Here is a 22,836-nt window from a genome sequence, read left to right on the forward strand (position 1 = left end):
GAGCAATGTACGTACTATTGAAATGCTGCAGGGTCACTAAGGTTGAATCAGTAGCCGGATAATTTATTCCATAGCTTAATGTTAAAGTCAAACCACTAAAAAGCCTCCTGACAGCTCATTATTCAGGTCTGCCTGATAATTATATTTATAAGGACAATATTATGAGCATCAAGAAACAAATACCCGAGATACATATTGTCACTTGTGATCTCAATTTTGTGAGGAAATGCTTTTATGGTAATATTATATTCTTCTGCTCATCTTTCTGTGTCACATCTCCTTCAGGAATTCAGCAGAATCTTCACATTGTGCTAATCATGGACTGTTCAAACCCCAACTTCACCATCAGCTGTGAGAGTAATCCAGCTTTTTACCGCAAGTGTTCTGTTCAGTGGATGGAAGGATGGTCTGAAAGTAGTATGAAGAAGGTCAGAAGCTTTTGGGTGTTTTTTAAGAACATTTCTAAATATGTTGAATACATATTATTTATTCATAAGCAATTAGTATTATGCATTGAGTGCATGGGTTTGCATAAAATTGTGTTTTGTCAGATTCCGGAGCTGTTACTTGCAAAGGCAAACAGTGAGGATGAGAACAATGAAGGTGACAAGAAATCAAGAAAAGGTAGGAATATCTTTTAATTTTTCCTTTTGGTTCCATTTTACATACAGCAACAAATCTTGAAACATTGGAGGAATCACTGAATCCAATGAAGAAGAAAAAAAAATAGGGCTGTTTGTTGATCTTCAGAAAGCTTTGGATACCATCAGTCCTTATTTATTGATCAGCAAATTACAACACTATTGGATTTAGGGATTTAACATTTAATGGGCGCAGTGGTTACATAAAGAAAAGACAGCAGTTTTTATAGTTGAGTTAGTTCAACTTCATTTGCTTGCAAATTGTGGGGTGTGTACCCAAGGGGTCAGTAATGAGACCAAACTTGTTCATCCTGTATACAATTTTGCTAATACATTAACATAGCCAAGAGCTAGCCGTAGAGAATATGTAGTGGTGAATGCTTTGTGCTCATAGACAACTGTGTGTGTGTGTGTGTGTGTGTGTGTGTGTGTGTGTGTGTGTGTGTGTGCGTGTGTGTGTGTGTGTGTGTGTGTGTGTGTGTGTGTGTGTGTGTGTGTGTGTGTGTGTGTGTGTGTGTGTGTGTGTGTGTGTATATATATATATATATATATATTTTTTTTTTTTAATGTTTTTACTATTCCATCACTGCATGAATCAGAATGTTGTCAGTTTGTTCTTTCCTCTATTGTTACATTATGATGTGTTATAACAGAATCTGGACAGGAAGATGTGAGCCGTTTGTTCCTGATGGTCCATGAGTCATGTCGAGAACATGGCGCTACACCCAGCCAGTATATGGCCTTTCTACACCTTTACAATGCAATTTATAGCAGGAAGCAGATGCAGCTCACAACGAGACAACAGCATCTGCAGGTAACGAATGCGATGTAGCTATAAACTTGTTTAGCTTTACAGTCACAAGAAAAGTGTTACTTGTTTTCTCTTGCTACTATTTACGCGAGACGAGTTAATATGATAAGCAGAAATGACCTTGACTTTTGTTTGCAGGCTGGTGTGTCTAAACTTAATGAAGCCAAGGCACTGGTTGATGAGTTGAAGAGGCGGGCTGCAGAGCAGAGTGTGCTGCTGAAGACTAAACAGCAGGAGGCCGATTCTGCCCTGCAGGAAATCACCACATCCATGCAGGTAAATGATTTGATTGGATTGGTATTGTCATTTGAAAATTGTACGCTGACTGTCAGGCAGGATGGGTGTCTTGGGGGAACATGTCTTTCATGGTCCTTTATGAGTTGTAACGCATCTTCTCCTTTGCATATTTCTTGCATTTCCCAGCGATGTTACTTATTCCCAGCTGTGAAGAACATGGTCACTGAGCTAAAATGCACTTCTATTTGTTTCATTCCATCTGTTATACTCTCTCAGTAGATATCCAGAATTCTGAATAGGATTATTTTTTTCAACTAATGACGATTAAGGAAGACTGAATGAGCAACCGTCAGTAGTTTGATCCCGGTTGGCTGGTAGCAGATCACAATAGTTGGTGAAAGGGATAAATTACTAGAACCATTTTTAAGGCCAATGATTTTTTTTTTTTTATAAAGTTTTAACCAAGATGGAAAAATGAATTAAGTATGGCCTTGTGCAAGGATTTTATTTGGGTTGAGAACAGAAAAGGAGGCTTTCAAATCAGCTGGGTAGGAAGACAGTGTAATCATTGAAAAGGTTTGCCTGGACAAGGGTGCATTCCCGTTTCCGACAGTTTCCATGTCATTTTCCTTTGTCCGACATTTAAAAATTTAAAATTTGTTATATAGAAATAATTTAAATTTCAGTGTGTGGACAACTTGTTACAACAAAATGCCTTCTTAATCTACCAAAAATAATTGTTGGCCCTCCAGAATGCAAGTGACCAGAAGGCAGAGATGGAAAAGCTTCAAGCAAGGATGGCTCAAGAAGTGTCCAAGATAGAAGAGCGGAAAGGCAACATTGAAGATGAGCTGAAGGAAGTAAAGGTAGGCTGTCTGGTTGATTTGTCAAGAGCTGACCTCCACAATAGCTTGGGCACATTCACATACATTAATTTTATTTCTTTCCTTTAAGCCTTTGGTAGATGAGGCGAAGCAAGCAGTGGGAAACATCAAGCCTGAAGCTCTGTCTGAGATCCGCTCTCTCCGCATGCCACCTGATGTCATCAGGGACATCCTGGAGGGGGTCCTGAGACTGATGGGTACCTTCGACACCTCCTGGGTCAGCATGAAGAGGTGAGCTAAGGTAGCAAAAACAAAAGCTTTAAGGATGCACACAGAGGTGACGCTAGAAATAAAATGACAGATTCAACTTTTGGGACTAATTAAACTAATGACGATGGTATTTTTCTTGAAAAATAAAACAGCTGCCTCAGGCTCCAGGGGTGAACATGGTCTGCAACTGTCATAAGACATAATAATAATAATGATAATATAAAAAAAAAAAAATCAATAAAAAAAAAATGCAGAAGTCAGAGTAAAAGATGTGTTAGCAAACCACCTCATACCATTGTACCGTATTTTCCAGACTATGTTGCTCCGGAGTGTAAGTCGCACCAGCCATAAAATGCATAATAAAGAAGAAAAATACATGAATATGTCGCACCGGAGTATAAGTCGCATTTTTGGGGGAAATTTATTTGATAAAATCCAACACCAAGAACAGACATGTCATCTTGAAAGGCAATTTAAAATAAAAATAGAATAGGCAACAACAGGCTGAAGATACGGTATGCTAACGTTACGTAAACACATAAATAAGGAACTGAGAACGTGCCTGATGTAACATATTAAGATTTATTCAAATAACTATAGCATAAATAACATGCTAACAAGTTTTGTCCAACCATCCGCGTCACTCCAAATGATTAAATCCAATGAAATCTTCATCCTCGGTGTCACTTTTAAACAACTCCGCTAGTTCTGGAAGTAGAAGATGCAGCGCTTCCTCTTCTGCGTGGCTTACGTCAGACACATCGTCAGTTACAGTTCCAATTGTTCCACAGGCCTAGAGTGTCCTTTTGCAGTTTCGTGTGAAATGATATAATGTGTTAATAATTTCACACATACACATAAGTCGCTCCTGAGTATAAGTTGCACCCGCCACCGGCCAAACTATGAAAAAACTATGACTTATAGTCCGGAAAATACGGTAAATGCAAGTGATATTCTTCATATAAGCTAGCCATATTTGCCAGCCATATATTTGCCAGCTCTTATCCTCTGCCCTTCCCTCTGACCCCACTTCTTCTTCCCCTGATGACCTCGCCACCATGCTCAACAACATCCTTTCTGACTCCCTTGATTCCCTAGCCCCCTGGAAAACTTCCTCTGTTACATTCACTAACTCTGCCCCTTGGTACACCCCGGAACTCCGCTCCATGAAACAAATTGGCCGTCAACTCGAACGCCTCCACAAAAGAACCTGCCTCACTGTCCATGCTGAAACCTTCAAACAACACATCTCCTCCTATCGTGATGCTCTTCTTGCTGCCAAATCTGCTTCTCATCTCTCATTAATAACACCAACCGGAACCCCCGCGTACTGTTCTCCACCGTCAACAAATTGCTCCAGCCACCGGCCACCAAGCCACCCTCTTCACCCGCCCTCTGTAACTTCTTCCTTGTCAAATTAAACAACAAAATCGCCCAAATCAACAGTTCTCTGACCATCAATAACTCCTCCTCCCCCACCTCCCCTGCTCTCCTGCCCCCCCCCCCCTTCCTGACCTCCCGCCCTTCCCCTCTCTCACTGCCTTCTCCCTTGTTGACTCCTCCACCATCCGAGAAATCATCCCCGCATCCAAGACAACCACCTGCTCTCTCGACCCCCTTCCAACGACCTTAACTAAGGCCTGCCTCCCTGTCCTCTTCCCTCACCTCACCACCCTTTTTAATCAGTCTCTATTCCTTGGCCACTTTCCCACTGTCTATAAGCTTGCAGCCATCACCCCAGTCCTCAAAAAGCCCACCTTGGACCCAGTCAACCTCTCCAACTACCGTCCCATATCCAACCTTTCATTCCTTTCCAAAACCCTTGAACGCATTGTCTGCACCCAACTCCACACCCATCTCCAGTCCAACAATCTCTATGAACCCTTCCAGTCCGGATTCCGCCCAGTTCACAGCACCGAAACAGCTCTTGTCAAAGTCACCAACGATCTCCTCATTTCTGCAGACTCTGGTGCCCTCAACATCCTACTACTACTCGGCCTTAGCGCAGCCTTTGACACTGTGAACCATTCCATCCTCCTTCTAAGGCTGCGCCAACTAGGTGTTGAGGGCACTGCACTCAACTGGCTCACCTCCTATCTCGTCAACAGAAACCAGTTCATCTCTCTCTCCGGCCACACATCCATCCTCTCCCCAGTTACACAGGGGGTCCCCCAAGGCTCAGTTCTTGGCCCCCTCCTATTCATCTGTTACCTCTTTCCCCTTGGTAATGTCATCCGCAAACTCAATCTGAACTTCCACTGCTACGCTGATGACACCCAGATCTATTAACGCACCACACCAACCCAAAACCCTCCCCTCACCCACTTTGAAACCTGCATCTCTACAATAAAAACATGGCTGACCCACAACTTTCTCAAACTCAACAGTGACAAAACAGAGCTCCTCCTCATAGGCACTAAATCCTCCCTTAATAAAACTGGATCCATCACACTCACCATTGACTCCTCAAGCATCACTCCCTCCCCTCTGGCACACAACCTTGGCGTTATTTTCGACCCTACACTGTCCTTCCACCCTCATGTTAGCTCAGTTGTTAAGACCTCCTACTTCGACCTCCAACGCATTGCCAAAATCCGGCACTGCCTCTCTCTCCCTGCCGCTGAATCTCTCATCCATGCCTTCATCTCATCCCGGCTTGACTACTGCAACTCCCTTCTCACTGGAATCACTGCTCACTCACTCCATATACTTCAATTAGTCCAAAACTCTGCTGCCCGCCTCCTTACCCACGCCCGGTCCCGTGAACACATCACTCCTGTTCTCCACTCTCTTCACCGGCTCCCCATTAAGGAGCGTATCATCTTCAAGATACTACTCCTCACCTTCAAAGCCCTCCACCACCTGGCTCCCACTTACCTATCCGACCTCCTTGTCCCCTACTGCCCCAACCGTCCCCTCCGATCCTCCAATACTTCACGTCTGACAGTCCCAAAATCTAAACGCAAATCCTTCAGCGACAGAGCCTTCTCCTGCACATCACCTCGACTCTGGAACTCTCTCCCTCAGTCTGTCTGTGGGTCACCCACACTCCCCATATTTAAGTCCCATCTAAAAACTTACCTCTTCTCTCAAGCCTATGACCTCCCCTACCCATAACTGGTTTCCTTTTCATAATTTTATCCCATTGTCTCTTCCCCATCCCCCTCCCCTCCTGTATGTCTTTGCCTTGTTCCCTGTAAGCGTCTTTGGGTTTTTGAAAGAGCGCTATACAAATTGAATGAATTATTATTATTATTATTATAAGGTTCTTGTAACCATCTGTTTTTTTCCATATCTCCCCATCCTAATCTTTAGCTTCCTAGCTAAGCGCGGTGTCAGGGAGGACATAGTCACATTCGAGGCCAGGAACATCACCCCAGAGATTCGCCAGAGTGTGGAAGAACTACTTCACAGGAATAAAGCTTCCTTCGACCCCAGGGTCAGTTTGCCCCCATATACCACAAATACTACAAATACCACTATGTCTGATTAACAGATAAATGTTCTTCTGTTGACATGGCCAGAATGCAAAACGTGCGAGTGCAGCAGCAGCGCCTTTGGCTGCCTGGGTCAAAGCCAATGTTCAGTACTCACATGTCCTACAGAGGATAGAGCCTCTTGAGCGAGAGCAGGCTGGACTAATGGAGTGAGCGCGCGCGCACACACACACACACACACACACACGCACACACACACAATCATATACAAACATACATCCATATAATATTACCAACAATAAAATATGTTGAGAATATTAGACGGCAGCTATTTTCATCTGAAGTAACCAGTAAGCACACTAGAGCCTGATTTACTTCATCTGTGCATGCGATAAAGGTTGAATGTGATTAATCAAAGTTGAGATAAACTGTGATGGCTTTAAATAGTGTGTAAAGCTCAGCACAGCACAATATCATTGTTTTATCATTAGTTTATTCTGTCAAATGACTATAATTAAAAAAAAAGAAAATTTTCTGCATACTGAGTTTTAAATAACCCCGAGACACATTCTTTCAGTTTTGCTTAATGTTGATAACATTATTTATTGTGCTTGTCCAGCAATCTGAGGAAAACAGAAAGTCGAAGGAATAAGCTTGAAACCCTGCTCAACTCTGTTGGAGACAAGGTTAATGAACTCAAAGAGAAGTATGCACCTCCTTTAATATTTGCTATATATTTTATTTATTTATTTATTTATTTTTTGCAACATGGCCAAAGGTTTATTCAGTTATTTATATTCAGTTATTTTTATTATCATTCTGTTTTATTCATTTATTCTGATTGTGTGTGTCTGTCCCTGTGTCTGGGCGTTTAGGTGTCAGGGTTAGCCTTAGGCTTCTATCAAGTAACTTTGTGGGAACCATTTTAGGAAGACAATTTTCTGTTTCAGTATAAATTTCACGTGGTTTGAACATGGCGTGGAGGAACATAATTTTTTACCTCAACCTCATTGAACCCAAGGAAGGACCTCAAAATGAGATTCTATAAGAAAAAAATACAATGTAATACAATGTGGATTGTTGCAACCTCAAATGTTAAAGCTCTCGGACAAGGACTCAATCATACTTGCCAAGTGCCAAGTGATAAAACTTGATTTGATCATTTAAAATCAGCCTACTTTAAAAATGTCAGCGCATTGCAAGTGAGGTGCAGGAGGTAACCAAACTACCACGGTTACTGTAATATGCCACATAATCTCTTACACTCTCACCTTTGGGAAATTGACTTTGACGACATCAGGAGCAACTGACTGTTTAGCATGTTCCTCAAGGTTCCAGTCATCACATTGCAATTCTACAAATCCACCTGCCATCCTTGAACAAATGTGTTCTTACTGTCTGTTTATTGCCTCTGCTTATTATTGTCATCAAGGATATAAACAATCACGGTTGCCTGAAGGGCAGATCTATTCCCCCTCTTAAAATGTACTGGACCATGATGATTGCAATCAGGTTAAAGGTCAATAACATGCTGCTTGTATCAATGTGACTTTATTTTTCTATATCCTGTATTTTGCTTTAAAAACCTCTTGTCGTTCTTTCTGGTAGGTTTCAGTGTCACACTGCAGAGGCAGCTAAGCTGGAAGCTGAGGTGACAAAAGCTCAGGACACAATCAATGCTGCCCAGCAACTGATTTCCCAACTGGATGGAGAACACAAGCGGTGGAATACGCAGGTTGTGTAAAGTATTGATACTGCCTTGGCTAATATGGCCATTTTATTGTCAAATTGAAACACAGAAGACGTTGGGGTTGACAAAGGGCTGGAGCTCTGATGTCTCAGGTCACTTATTTGGCTGTTTAACTTCTTTCGACAGCATCTGTCTGGGTGTTAATTAAAACACTCAATCTCCTTCTGACACACAAACACATTCATTCTCTCACACGCACACGCTCAACATTCCTCAACATTTGCTCCATAGTAACACTTGATCGTCTTCAGAATTTACAGTACAGTATATTTTAACAATAATTACATACCATCAAGTTCACAGTCACTTCAAACTCTTGGCTTTTTTAAATACTATATGACAGAGTTGGTAAACTTCATAATGTTTCAATTACCTTGGCGTGCTTCAGTGGCATCAGCAAGTATGTAAATTGTTTTCAAATTTTTAAAAAGTTACATTATGAGAGCTTGGTATTTTTGTCTATATGGCATTAGTAATCAACCTTGAGGTGACAACCTTTAGCCACGGTATTGCAGTGCCATGAGAAATTAAATTAGTATCATAATAAAGTGCTGAAAAGACCGATTATATCTTTAACCTTATCTTGACTTGAGTTCTCGCATATTTTTTTCTCTTTCTCACCATCAGATGTTGGAGATAAAGAACGAGTTAGATACACTCCCTGTGAGGGCGATGCTTGCTGCAGCCTTCATCACATATTTGTCTGCAGCTCCTGAAGATCGTCGTAGACATTGTCTAGAAACCTGGATGGCTCAGTCAGGACTACAAAGTAAGTGTGAAATTTAATTGATAGACTTATGGACATAACTCAGTTGGACAGCTGAACATTATAGATAAAGGACCTGAAAACAAAACTAATCGTGACCAGTTTTAAAGGCTTTCATTCTTTTGGGAGAAGTTTCTTCTTTGTGTTCTGAGGCAAGTCATGTTGGAACAGAAAAGAACTGAAGATGGATTCAAAGGGTTTGAGGGCAACTAACTAACTGACTGATTAGTATATGTATTGAAATAATGATGTATTCTCTCCAAATACTCCGAAATTTACTTACTCATTGGGAAAATTCGGCCTGTTTACGTAGTTGAATACCAAACTGAGATAGTAGCAAGATTTAAAGGTCTTTAAAATTTTTTGGACCAGTAGCAAATGGCACACCTGATAATCTTCCATGGCACATTAGTCATTCGGAATAATTTCTGTATAGTATGTAGAATGTATTATTTATGTTTTTTCATTATACATGATAGAATAGAGAACACTGGTGGCCCAAAACACATTACATGCCTTTTTGTTTATATAGAGTTTGACTTCAGGACATTCCTGTCCCTGGAGAGTGAACAGTTGATCTGGAAGAGCCAAGGGCTGCCGTCTGATGACCTCTCAATGGAGAACGCCATTGTCATACTACAGGTTGGGAATCAATTGCTATTCTTGCCTTACCTTATAATCTCATTTGTATTATTGAGCTCTGTTCTCATAATGCATACTATGAATATAAGAATGCAGTCTATTATGTTGTCTTGTCATCCTGTCTTTATTTGATCACCCATTTTCACCCCTTTTTTTTCCATACCGTTTTTGAATCATCATATAAAGTATCAAGTAATTGCGTTGAGCATGTTGCCATTCATATAAACATATTACATCTGTCTTTGTGTTTTGTTTCTCCATTTCTGATTTATAGATCAATGAGCTTAAATTACGGGTAAGGCTTTGTTCCACCATACAGCCAGTGTTTGTGTTGTTTGTGCTTATGCCATACATCTGAAATCACACAATATACGTAAATACCTATTGACTTCATTTGTTTACTTTTGGAATATCTGCAGCCAACAGCAATTGAAGTACGTATTAATAGATATAACAAAACAACAGAAGTAAGCAGAAATGGTACTTCTGTTCATGGATTTATTCTGTGCATAATCAATATGATCATGTACCTTCAGCACATTTCCTAGTGATCCAGGCCCTAGACATCTTAAAATGACGACAGTTGTGTGTTTTTTTTCTCAGAGTGTCGCATGTCCTTTCCTCATTGACCCTTCCTCCCGAGCCACAGAGTGGCTCCGCACACATCTCATACAAAACCGACTTGAGGTTATCAACCAACAGGTAAAAACGACTTGAAAGTCAGCGGATGTCATTGGCTATCAAGGATAGATAGAATATAGAATCTTTTTGAATCAAAATTATCAAAGACGTACTGTATTACATTAACATATGTATTACTTTATCTGTCAATTGCTGTGGCATCTCAGTGCACAGTGAACCAGCAGATCAGCGAATGACTAATGTATGGTGGTAGGCCACCACTTTGTGAATCACATTGATTTCGCCTACATGACTGAAAAATTCCAATATTACCTGCTGTGTCATTATTTTAAAACACATTTGATATAGCTCACTCTCTGATCCTAACAGTCACACTTTTGTATGTCTATAAAGGACAGTAATTTCATGACAGCCTTGGAGCTGGCAGTCAGATTTGGAAAAACTCTCATCATTCAAGAAATGGATGGAGTGGAACCTGTTCTCTACCCACTGCTGAGAAGAGACCTCATCGCACAAGGTACACTTGCACAATGCACAAAACCATATCTGATTATTGTTTTAGTGTTGTGATGTAACATGACTGTAACTTTTCATTATTTCTCTCAATTATCCTTAGAATAATTCACATCATATCAATGAAAAACTAATTTTTGAAAATGGGTAGATAAGGAGGTTGTTGAGTATAGGAAAAAAAGTGGAAAGACAAAGACCATGCTGCGTTAGGAAGTCACAGTTGTTACTTTTAAGACCATCTAATTGAAAAACTGAATTCATTGTTTTTTCTTTCCTTTCTGGCAAAAAAAATAAATAATGCACATGTGTGCAGGCCCAAGATACGTTGTACAGATCGGAGAGAAGGTTATTGATTACAATGAAGACTTCCGACTCTTCCTGGCGACACGTAATCCTGCTCCCTTCATCCCCCCTGATGCCGTTTCTGTGGTTACGGAAGTCAACTTTACCACCACAAGGGCAGGTCTGCAAGGACAGGTGATTTTTTTTTCTGTCGACCTAAGCACTTTTTAAAGCAGAACAATGTTATATGCTACAAATGCTGTATGTCTTTGTTTGTTTATGAATAGCTTCTGGCCTTGACCATACAACACGAGAAACCAGAATTAGAGACGGAGAAAACAAGACTGCTTCAACAAGAGGAAGACAAGAAGATACAGCTTGCACTATTAGAAGAGTCACTGTTGGAGGTACACCATTAACAGAGAAACAGTCGTAAAAGTATAAATAATTGCAACCTCAATGCCCAAACATCCATCCATCCATCCAACCATCCATCCATCTTCTTCCGCTTATCCGGGGTCGGGTCGCGGGGGCAGCAGCTTCAGGAGGGACTCCCAGACTTCCCTCTCCCCAGCCACTTCATCCAGCTCATCCCGGGGGACCCCAAGGCGTTGCCAGGCCAGCTGAGAGACATAGTTTCTCCAGCGCGTCCTGGGTCGTCCCCGGGGTCTTCTACCGGTGGGACATGCCCGGAACACCTCCCCAGGGAGGCGTTCAGGAGGCATCCGGATGAGATGCCCGAGCCACCTCATCTGGCTCCTCTCAACGTGGAGGAGTAGTGACTCTACTCCGAGTCTCTCCCGGATGACCGAGCTTCTCACCCTATCTCTAAGGGAGAGCCCGGACATCCTGCGGAGAAAACTTATTTTGGCCGCTTGTATCCGGGATCTCGTTCTTTCGGTCACGACCCATAGCTCGTGAACATAGGTGAGGATAGGAGCGTAAATCGCCCGGTAAATTGAGAGTTTTGCCTTTTGGCTCAGCTCTCTCTTTACCACAATGGACCGGTACAGAGTCCGCATTACTGCCGACGCTGCACCGATCCGCCTGTCGATCTCACGCTCCATTCTCCCCTCACTAGTGAACAAGACCCCAAGATACTTAAACTCCTCCACTTGGGGCAGGATCTCATCCCAGAGCCGGAGAGGGCATTCCATCCTTTTCCGATCGAGGACCATGGACTCGGATTTGGAGGTGCTGACCCTCATCCCGACCGCTTCACACTCGGTTGCGAACCGCTCCAGTGAGAGCTGGAGATCACGGCCTGAAGAAGCCAACAGCACCACGTCGTCTGCAAAAAGCAGAGACGCGATGCTGAGGTCCCCAAACCAGACACCCTCAACGCCTCGGCTGCACTTAGAAATTATGTCCATAAAAGTTATGAACAGAATTGGTGACAAAGGGCAGCCTTGGCGGAGTCCAACCCTCACTGGGAACGAATCCGACTTACTGCCGGAAATGCGGACCAAACTCTGGCATCGGTGATACAGGGACCGAACCGTCCTTATCAGTTGGCTCGGCACCCCGTACTCCCGAAGCACCCTCCAGCGAACCTCCCGAGGGACACGATCGAACGCCTTCTCCAAGTCCACGAAACACATGTGGACTGGTTGGGCGAACTCCCATGCACCCTCGAGTATCCTGCTGAGGTTGTAGAGCTGGTCCACTGTTCCACGGTCAGGACGAAAGCCACACTGCTCCTCCTGAATCCGAGGTTCGACCTCCCGACGGACCCTCCTCTCCAGCATCCCTGAATAGACCTTACCAGGGAGGCTGAGGAGTGTGATTCCCCTGTGATTGGAACACACCCTCTTCTTAAAGAGGGGAACCACCACCCCAGTCTGCCACTCCAGAGGTACTGTCCCCGATGTCCACGCAATGTTGTAGAGGCGTGTCAGCCATGACAGCCCCACAACATCCAGAGCCCTTAAGAACTCCGGGCGGATCTCATCCACCCCCGGGGCCTTGCCACTGAGGAGTTTTTTAACTACCTCAGTGACTTCAACCCCAGAGATTGGCGAGCCCGCCTCAGAGTCTCCAGGCCCTGCTTCCACAATGGAAGGCGTGTAGGTGGAATTGAAGAGGCCTTCGAAGTATTCTCCCCACCGACTCACTACGTCCTGAGACGAGGTCAGCAGCACGCCATCCCTACTGTAAACAGTGTTGATGTTGCACTGCTTCCCCCTCCTGAGACGCCGGATGGTGGACCAGAATTTCCTCGCAGCCGTCCGGAAATCATTCTCCATGGCCTCGCCAAACTCCTCCCACGCCCGGGTTTTTGCCTCAGCCACCGCCGAAGCCGCGTTCCGCTTAGCCATCCAGTACCTGTCAGCTGCCTCCTGAGTCCCGCAGGCCAGAACGGCCCGATAGGACTCCTTCTTCAGCTTGACGGCATCCCTTACCGCCGGTGTCCACCAGCGGGTTCGGGGATTGCCGCCACGACAGGCACCAACGACCTTACGGCCACAGCTCCGGTCGGCCGCCTCAACAATGGAGGCGCGGAACATGGTCCACTCGGACTCAATGTCCCCCGCTTCCCCCGGGACGTGGGAAAAGCTCTGCCGGAGGTGGGAGTTGAAGCTCTTCCTGACAGGGGATTCCGCCAGACGTTCCCAGCAGACCCTCACAGAGCGTTTGGGTCTGCCAGGTCGGACCGGCATCTTCCCCCACCATCGGAGCCAACCCACCACCAGGTGGTGATCAGTTGACAGCTCCGCCCCTCTCTTCGCCCGAGTGTCCAAAGGAAATCCGATGACACGACTACAAAGTCGATCATCGAACTGCGGCCTCGGGTGTCCCGGTGCCAAGTGCACACATGGACACCCTTATGTTTGAATATGGTGTTCATTATAGAAAATCCGTGTCCAGCACAGAAGTCCAATAATAGAACACCGCTCGGGTTCAGATCGGGGGGCCGTTCCTCCCAATCACACCCTTCCAGGTCTCACTGTCATTGCCCACGTGAGCATTGAAGTCACCCAGTAGAACGATGGAGTCCCCAGGAAGAGTGCTCTCCAGCACTTCCTCCAGGGACTCCAAGAAGGGTGGGTACTCTGAGCTGCCGTTTGGTGCATAGACACAAACAACAGTCAGGACCCGTCCCCCGACACGAAGGCAGAGGGATGCTACCCTCTCGTTTACCGGGGTGAACCCCAATGTGCAGGCGCCCAGCCGGGGGGCAATAAGTATACCCACACCTGCTCGACGCCTCTCACCATGGGCAACTTCAGAGTGGAAGAGAGTCCAGCCCCTCTCGAGAGGGCTTGTACCGGAACCCAAACTGTGCGTGGAGGCTAGTCCGACTATATTTAGTCTGAACTTTTATACCTCGCACACCAGCTCGGGCTCCTTTCCAGCCAGAGTGGTGACATTCCATGCCCCAAGAGCCAGCTTCTGCAGCCGGGGATCAGACCGCCAAGGTCCCTGCCTTTGGCCGCCACCCAGCTCACACTGCACCCGACCCGACCCCTTTGGCCCCTCCCACAGGTGGTGAGCCCATGGGAAGGGGGACTCACGTTTCCTTTTCGGGCTGTGCCCGGCCGGGCCCCATGGGCGAAGGCCCGGCTACCAGACGCTCGCCTTCGAGCCCCGCCTCCAGGCCTGGCTCCGGAGGGGGGCCCCGGTGACCCGCGTCCGGGCGAGAGAAAACGAAGTCCATTTATTTTAGTCATCATAAGGGGCTTCTGTGAGCCGTGCTTTGTCTGGCCCCTCACCTAGGACCCGTTTGCCATGGGTGACCCTACCAGGGGCATGAAGCCCCCGACAACATGGCTCCTAAGATCATAGGGGCACACAAACCCCTCCACCACGATAAGGTGACGACTCACGTATGTTTAATACAACAATCAATCAATGTTATGCAGTGTATAACAATGCTATGACAATCAGCGCTTGTCAAAATTAGGCTTAGATCAATACTTTCTCAGTCAAAATTATTTGCCTACAAAATTGCTAGGTTTTGTGTCAAGGCCACACTTTGTGTAAGAGAAAAACACACACAGGCCATCAGTGATACAAGAAAACAGTTTAGAGATTTATTACGGTCAGCTTCACATTTCCATGCTTCACTGCTTTCCCATTTGTTTTATCTGAATGTTTTGGTGAATACATTTTATTTTCAGTCATTTTTAGAAAATATGTTTTGCAGTTGGTTTGATAAATCTGTTAATGTCCCACATGAGACATGTTACAAGACGGCAGCAATTGCTATAACAGATCTTGTCTCTCTGCCCTCCCACCACCCCGCCGTGTCAGACTCTGGCTACATCGCAGGGGAATATTTTGGAGAACCGGGAGCTGATAGACAGTCTGAACCAAGCCAAAGCAAGCAGTGCTCTCATACAGGAGTCACTCCTGGAATCGCACCGTTTGCAAGCATCTCTGGACCAGGTATTTACACACATTAAATAATTATTCTCATGAGCAACATAACATTCTTATTAGCCCAGCATCAAGGCCAGGCAGCTTAATCTGACATATCTTCCCCGTGTCTCAGTGCTTACCTCGAATCTTGCTCAAAAGTAGACCTTGAAGATTTTCAGCCACCCTCAGGCAGCTACGTATGCTGAACATTGGTAGTTGCAATCGTGGCTCTGAAATATCTCTGAGAAATGGGGCCAAATATTTGCTCCCCGGACTCCTTTTCATGCCTGCAATTTCTCTCTGATTATTAAATACTATTCATCTTTCCTCATTATGTCTGGCCTTTGGGCTACTGTGGGAATAGAGGAGCAATCTTTTGCCGTTCTTGGGCACCATCTTTATTCTACACTCACCTGCACATTTTCTCAAGTTGGATGTCTCTAGGGCTCCTGCTGTTGTTCTGCCGCACTATGGGCGTGTGATGGGTCAATATTGGAATTTCTGTCTTCCATAGTGGTGCATTTGAACAGAAAAAAAACAGTATCAAATACATGTATAAGATTTAGTAAGTAGCACAATTGGTCATGTACATTATATATTGGTGTTTTTTATTCACTGAGCGAAATGGGCTCAGCAGTGTTTTTAGTGAATATATACACAACTGTTTTACTTTTTAAACTTCTCCAGCAAAATGTATTTTATCTAAGAAGCAGTGTTCTACCAACACTATTAATCTATTGAACCCCAATTTTTTGTATTCCTGTTCTTTTCTTTTTTTTCTCTTCTCACACTTTGTCTCTTGCTGTCTATCCCAATTCCTTTCACCCCACTCCCACATGATCATAAGTCATCTTTAATTTGTTTGGATTTCAGGAACGGGATGCCTATTTGCCTCTTGCAGAGAGTGCAAGCAAGATGTATTTTGTCATCACAGACCTGTCAAAGATCGACAACATGTACCGCTTCAGCCTTGCTTCATTTCTGCACCTCTTCAAAAGGGCTCTTCAGGCCAAGAAGGTGACTCTGTCCTTCATGTCACTTACCTACAAAATAACATTTTAGTATGGGCACTTCTACAGTTATTCAAAGAAACACGCACAAACAAAGCAATATTCAATTTTATTTGAATGTCTATATTGAATTCCTTGCAAATAAATGTTCTAAGTGCTACATGACATTTGGGCATTTACAAAATAACAAAAATGTTCTGGAATGGAATATTTTGCTAGTGATATTATTTTATTATTTCCAGAGTTTTATGTATTGTCTACTACTACTTCTACATCGCAATAAATCCTATTGATGGTTTGGTTCATACTTGTACTATTTGAATTCTATGGACTGCAAAAGTGCATTTTCACACCTCTGGTACTGAAACTAGCAAAGAAAGCTGCAATTGATGCGCACAATCTTTGACATTCACATTGTATTACCCCGTACGCTGTAGGAAGCGGTGCAAACGGAAGCAAGGATCACTACATTGGAAGCAAGCTTGAAGAACATGGTGTATGAATATGTTTGTCGTTCACTTTTTAAGGTAATATACACACAAACACTGAATATTGTGTCATTTTAATGTGTAAGATTATTAAGGATCCAACTAATACAATTATACAATTACCTTCACAGAAATCTGAGAAAGCTTCATGTTGTTAGGTTGAAATTCAGATTATTTGGACTATTTTATATTAAAATAGAATTGCAACATGATCAACAAATTAGCAAAATAATTATCAAATAATTTCAGAATAAATTAGTTATTGAGTATTCGATGCACAATTTAATTAATTCCAAATGTTTGCACCAAAATGATGCATTAGTGAACACTGTATTGGGGAAAGGAATAATGTAGTATGTCCATGAGATATTGAAGAAATCCAACAATCCAATTGCATGCATGCTATTTCATTAAGCTTTTCCAATTAACAGTAATCAAGTGTCCAGTATTGACTAGGGCTGTTTACATTCTAAAGATCACATAATGAACATTCAATGTAATTTCTATTTGAGAAACATGTTTATGTGCCTTTAATGGAATGTCAGCAAGAGTCAGGAAGTTACTTAATGAACATGTCACACTTCTCCAAACACACATGTGAGACTGAAACAAAGGTGGTAGAGTGGCAGTCTTGCATTTGGAAGATGGCAGGTTTGACCGGCGGCTTTTCCCAAAACACTTTGATAGTACACTCGAACATTGTTGGACAAATGTGGGCGTTTTTACTGTAATGCCTAAGGCACTGTTTTCTTGACATTCAAAATAATTTGTTCACAAGCAACTGTGTTTGTACCCAGTGTAACATACAATATCCTCTTCATATTTTTGTACTTTGCTCTTATATCTTTCAGGCTGACCAGTTAATGTTTGCTCTTCACTTCACCAAGGGCATATACCCTGAATTCTTCCAGAAAAATGTGAGTATGCGTATCACTGTATTTTATAAAGTATGCATTTACAGTAACTCTCAGTTTACACAATATTCTGGCCTATTTTGATACAATTTATTCACCAAATGTCAGCAATAATAATAATAATTTTGCTATAGGAATGGGAGGTCTTCATTGGCTCCATTGTCGGGGAAATGTTCAAACAAGAGGTAAGATTATTTTCCTCTATAAGTAGAACACGCTGTGGCCTTTTTATTTAGAATCACCTATCCCTCCATCCCCCTTCCTTCTTCCTCATGTCAGGAGCTCCCATCTTGGATCGATCAGGAGAGGCACAAATCAGTAGCAGTTTACAAGGTAAACACTGAAACATATTTACTGGACAAAATGGAGAAAACATGATCTTTCATACTGACAATGTAGCTGACATATCGCAAATCAATAATACAGTATGGATCTGTAAATGAGAGATTGAGTTGATAATGTGATTTCAAATTTTCATGTTGTCTTCCAAGTACTGTAGAATAGAAGTAATTCTCAGTCTCACATTCCAACTTTGCCTTCGTTAACATCTTTCATTCTTTCTCTCTCAGGCTACATTCACAGACCTTTATCAGTCCTTGTGTTTGAATGACTCAGACCTTTGGCTGTCCTTCGCACGGAGCTCACACTGCGAACAAGAAATTCCATCCTCAATTGCCAAGAAAATTACTCCCTTCCAGCAGGTCAGATTTCACTCGGACAAAATGTATTCAATTTATAAAAAAAATAATAATGATAAAGATTTTGCACGCACGGTAAAGCAAACAACACAAATCACATTCTGGTGCATTACTGATACATCGGGATTTTTTTTAAAATTTTCAACAGTCTGACAACCAAACAGTTTTATATCTTCTCCTCAATGCACCCTTCTCTTTTCTTCCCTCCAGCTGTTATTGGTTCAGGCAGTCAGACCAGATCGACTGCAGAGTGCCATGACAGCGTTTGCCTCACAGGCATTGGGTAGGTGTTTTAATTTCAGACTATTTCATTGGTCCTTTAGTTTGGCTTTGTCATATTAGGGTCAGAATCATCACAAATCTAGCAAAGACACAAGAACAGATTCCATCCAGGAAAATAGGTTGAGAAGACATAAAAAAAAAAAACTATGAGGATTGGTCCCACAGCTATAGTGATAATGAAAGGGTGGGGATGGGCAACATCAACAAGAAGTTTGTCAGTCAACTCTGCAACTGTAATGAAGTCAGGAAGTTCATTATTAATATCAATATCCCCACAGTGATAATACACATAGTTCATGTTTTGCTATTAATAAAATAAGCCCTTGCCGCGGGAGAAAGGTGGATTGAAGAGAGATGACAAAGCCAGACAGAATCAGGCTAAAGTAGAGTATTAAGATGACGCTGCTTCCAATAGGCATGTGGAAGTGCTTCAAATGTGTTGCTACATTTGTAAAAACATATCCAGACAAAATGGACATGATTCCAATGTCTGTTTGTCAAATTTGTGTTCTTCCATTCATCAATATTACTATTTGTCTTTTAGATGGTCATTTATGTGTATTATTTGGATTCTTCCTTACTTCTCTTTGACAACCAATGGTCCATTTTGCTGACAGTAAGTTCTCACGTAGTAAATTTGCCTTGTCATTTGTGAACTTGGATTATTTTTTTAAAGAGTGCGATGAAGTCTATTAAGTCTCTTGTTCTTATTGTTGTATTTTGATGTACTGTCAGACCTGATAACGAAACACATTTGTTATTGTGGGTGTAGAAAAAAAATCCTTGCACGAGGGGCAAACTCTTAGCACTATTGATGACCACAAAAAAACATCAATACCTCTTTGACTGTGTCAGTCAAAACTGATCATTATCTATGGAAGGCAGAATATATAATACAGCTCTAGTATTAGAGTTCATTAAGTACACAATTGGACAAAATATTGTGGCTTGTGTCAGCAGGGTTTGCCAACTTGTTGAACAGCAAATGAGTATACCATTGAAGTTGTAGTCAGTATTTGCAGAGTATTAGTCTTTATCCATGGAGGGCAGCAGATATACTCATAACAAAGCAGGAGCGGAGTAGAGAGACAGTGTGCGTATTTGTGTCTTTGGCAGTAAATCTGTATGCTAATGAGGCATGGTCTGTAATCCTTTTACAACTAATCCCACCCAATCCTTTCAGTCTGGCCACTGCTCGCACGCACACAGTCATGCCTCGCTTAACTTAAACTCAAATAATTTTTAAAATGTCTCTGAGTCATCCTATTTCTGAGCCGGACTATTCATTTGACTTGACAGCTGTCATATACAGAACAACTCTATTTAATTAGTTATTTTTAATTGTACTATTTGTCAACATGTGGTGGCATGTTGGTTCTTCACTTTCCATATTCCAAAAACAAGAACATTAGGTTAGTTGGACACCCGAAATCGTTGTGAATTGTTTTCGTCCATTTTTGTCCATTGTGATTGGCTGGCTACAGTCAAAGGTGCATCTGCCCTCTTGCCCGAAGTCAGGTGGGATAGGCTCCAGCACACCCGTGACCCTAATGAGAATAGGCAAGATAGAAAATGGGTGGATGGATATGAAGATGATAGCAAAGCAACTCTTACGCTTCCATTTTCAGGCTGATACGTGAGCATATACTACATATGACATACACTTTTTCAAGTTATATTTGAAACGTGTTTGTTTTCTAGGTTCCTCTTTGCCCTAACTGCATGTTCCAAAAATCAAGGTGAATGTTGTAATTCACCGCCTGGAGGCTTGTTTGCAGTCCGAATACTGATTACCTGCCGGTAACATGGGCGGCAGATGCGAGTTTGTGCACACAAACAAATGCCCCTACACCACAAGTCATGTGGTCAGATGACGTTTTTCTTTATGTTGCTATGGTGAATCAGCTAAAGGCTGTTCTAAGATGTTTTCTACCAGGACTGCTTTTAGTGTCTGTGTTTGGAAGGGTGGAGCAGATTGCATTTGGCAGCGGCCACTAAAGTCTGGCTAAGTCTGTTTGATTGTGTGCGTGTGTGCATGATTATTAGAGTATTAGACTGAGATTTTGAAAATGTTGCCTCTATTAGCTAATATCTGATGTTTCATTCAATTACAGCTGGATTACAGCCACATGCGCATTGTCAAACAGCACACACACACACACACACACACACACACACACATATGTACTGCATGAAGACACATTGGCGAAGGGCTACAACAGGGAGCTGACAGTATGAACACATTATGCTTCTCTACGTACTGTATTGCTCTTAGTATGTATCGTGAATCAGCTTCCTTATCTTCCTCATCAGACAATTTTCTTTTGCCTTTCCATCTATTCTCCATCCGTTGATGACCCATCTCCACCTTTGTGCTGCATTGTGGAAATTTAATTACTGCCGAATCAGCAGCTCACATTCTTCTGCCACTGCTCCGTATTTACATTTGTATCAGCAGTTGCCTCAACTTGTCCTGCTTTTTTGACAGGCTTTTATTCCCTCTCTATGGAACCGCCATCTCAAAACAGTTCACTTTTAGTATCTCTAAAAAAAAAAAAAAAATCCATACAAACCTCACTCATCTTTTTTGCCTTTTCTTATTGTTTCTCCAGGTATGAAGGAGCTCTCCCCTCCTCCTCTGAACCTGCGGCGTCTTTATGCTGAGACACTGGAGTGGGAGCCAGTCCTCATCATCACTTCACCCGGGGCCGACCCCTCCCAAGAGCTTGTAGAACTTGCCATAGACATTGTGGGTCGGGACCACTATCATGAGGTACACAACAGATATGAAATTTCGGATATTGTGAATGCAAACAAACTAATTTCCTGTTTAAGTTCAAATTGACTTTTGGTGGTAACTAGCCGGAGTTCCAAAATTGGCTGTTATTTTCTTTTTGGCAAAGCTGTAATTGCAAAGAACTTTAGATGCAAATGAGTTAATTTGTAAGACCTCAACTAAAGTCAGCTATCTACATATTTGATTGGATTGGAATTTGCAAAGTAATCGAGTTTTACAATTGCATGCTTTTCACCCATTGAAGGGAACATTTCAATGGTGCAATCACATTAGATACCCACTAACCTCAAATGCCAAGACAGAATTGGATTTTCCATCCCATTTCCTTTGTTTGGTGCCCTGCCTGAGTGTGGGTCTCTGTCTGTCCAGATCTCGTTGGGTCAGGGACAAGCTGATGTGGCCCTGGCTACACTCAGAGAATGTTCCCGAAACGGAGAGTGGCTTTGCTTGAAAAACCTTCATCTTGTCACAGCATGGTTACCTCTCCTCGAAAAAGTAAGCTCTCTCTCTGCTATTGTGTGATATGTTTTTATTTTTATATTCACTTCTTGTTGTTATGTAGGCATTTGTGTTCCACATGGTAAGGCTCTGCTATTTTTTAAATCTCTACTCTTCTGAACAAATCATTTTAATACTCAAATATGGCTTTCTTACCCAGAAACAATTGTGCAGTTTGGTTATAATGAAGACTGGATACTATTTCTGATAGTCTGTGTTAGATGTAAATCTGGTGCAAACTGACTTTTGTGCTCTTTGGATCTATTCAGTGGAATTGTGCAACTTATGCCAGTTATGCTGCATTTGAATGATAAGCAAAATATACATTGATAAACACAACATACTGTACCATGCTGGAAACAGATTGTTATATTTGTGGCATATTTTCAATTTTATTTATTCGCTTAAACATGCCAACGCTTGAATGACATCAAAAGCCACACTTAAAACGTTCTGACTTTTTTAGTCTTCTTTATGGAATGATTTCTCACAGTACTGTTTGTATTTTTTTATGTGTTCCAAGCATGCTGTGTCAACCTCTGTCTCACCTGTTGTTACACCTGACTGTTTACATATTCATTTTTTCTATGCAGGTTTTTCTTTTGTTTTATTTATGTCATTGTACCTTTCCTTGGGTTATGTTTGGTAATGTGTGTGGCAGGTCAACACTCACTCGAAGGCATAGTTGTTGGGGCAGAAATGTGTGTGTGTGCGTGTGTGTGTGTGGGTGTCCTTTAGTCCAGCGGCGTTGCTCACAGTACGGAATAAAGCTTCTTCTTGTATTTCCCTCACCTGTGTTTTACATTCCGGATATCATCTGAAGCAGCAACGCATAGCCTGTGAACCTCAAACCCTCCCTCTGTTCCTCTTCATCACCTTTTTTCTTTGTTTCGCTCTTAACCATCAACTGATGAGGTCTCGGCAGTCAAGCTTGAAATGAGAAACTGCCGTGACGAGGGAATGACGGGGGCA

At 42.6% G+C, this 22,836-nt stretch overlaps 1 protein-coding gene and 1 pseudogene across 4 annotated transcripts in view; both read left to right on the top strand.

The window, feature by feature from the left end:
* Positions 1-22,836, top strand: part of dync2h1 (dynein cytoplasmic 2 heavy chain 1) — a 60,562-nt gene that overhangs the window by 26,665 nt on the left and 11,061 nt on the right. For 2 of the 4 annotated variants that reach the window (XM_088381121.1, XM_088381124.1), the window contains 27 exons: positions 286-428; positions 552-624; positions 1,295-1,455; positions 1,591-1,728; positions 2,442-2,555; positions 2,644-2,804; positions 6,099-6,222; positions 6,308-6,429; positions 6,840-6,926; positions 7,829-7,955; positions 8,598-8,739; positions 9,269-9,378; positions 9,653-9,673; positions 9,982-10,080; positions 10,414-10,537; positions 10,847-11,010; positions 11,103-11,222; positions 15,070-15,204; positions 16,051-16,194; positions 16,625-16,714; positions 17,527-17,592; positions 17,724-17,774; positions 17,869-17,922; positions 18,159-18,290; positions 18,498-18,570; positions 21,182-21,342; positions 21,736-21,861. In XM_088381121.1, the coding sequence (XP_088237247.1) occupies positions 286-428; positions 552-624; positions 1,295-1,455; positions 1,591-1,728; positions 2,442-2,555; positions 2,644-2,804; positions 6,099-6,222; positions 6,308-6,429; positions 6,840-6,926; positions 7,829-7,955; positions 8,598-8,739; positions 9,269-9,378; positions 9,653-9,673; positions 9,982-10,080; positions 10,414-10,537; positions 10,847-11,010; positions 11,103-11,222; positions 15,070-15,204; positions 16,051-16,194; positions 16,625-16,714; positions 17,527-17,592; positions 17,724-17,774; positions 17,869-17,922; positions 18,159-18,290; positions 18,498-18,570; positions 21,182-21,342; positions 21,736-21,861 (3,062 nt within the window). Of the gene's footprint in view, positions 1-285; positions 429-551; positions 625-1,294; positions 1,456-1,590; positions 1,729-2,441; positions 2,556-2,643; positions 2,805-6,098; positions 6,223-6,307; positions 6,430-6,839; positions 6,927-7,828; positions 7,956-8,597; positions 8,740-9,268; positions 9,379-9,652; positions 9,674-9,981; positions 10,081-10,413; positions 10,538-10,846; positions 11,011-11,102; positions 11,223-15,069; positions 15,205-16,050; positions 16,195-16,624; positions 16,715-17,526; positions 17,593-17,723; positions 17,775-17,868; positions 17,923-18,158; positions 18,291-18,497; positions 18,571-19,113; positions 19,186-21,181; positions 21,343-21,735; positions 21,862-22,836 lie in introns of those variants that run through there. The other 2 variants (XM_088381123.1, XM_088381122.1) reach the window with 2 other exon arrangements.
* Positions 3,791-4,663, top strand: LOC148394909 (uncharacterized; annotated as a pseudogene).

The sequence above is a fragment of the Syngnathus floridae genome, chromosome 7 (assembly GCF_059516105.1).
Source record: "Syngnathus floridae isolate MCC-2025c chromosome 7, RoL_Sflo_1.0, whole genome shotgun sequence".
Taxonomy (NCBI): Eukaryota; Metazoa; Chordata; class Actinopteri; order Syngnathiformes; family Syngnathidae; genus Syngnathus; species Syngnathus floridae.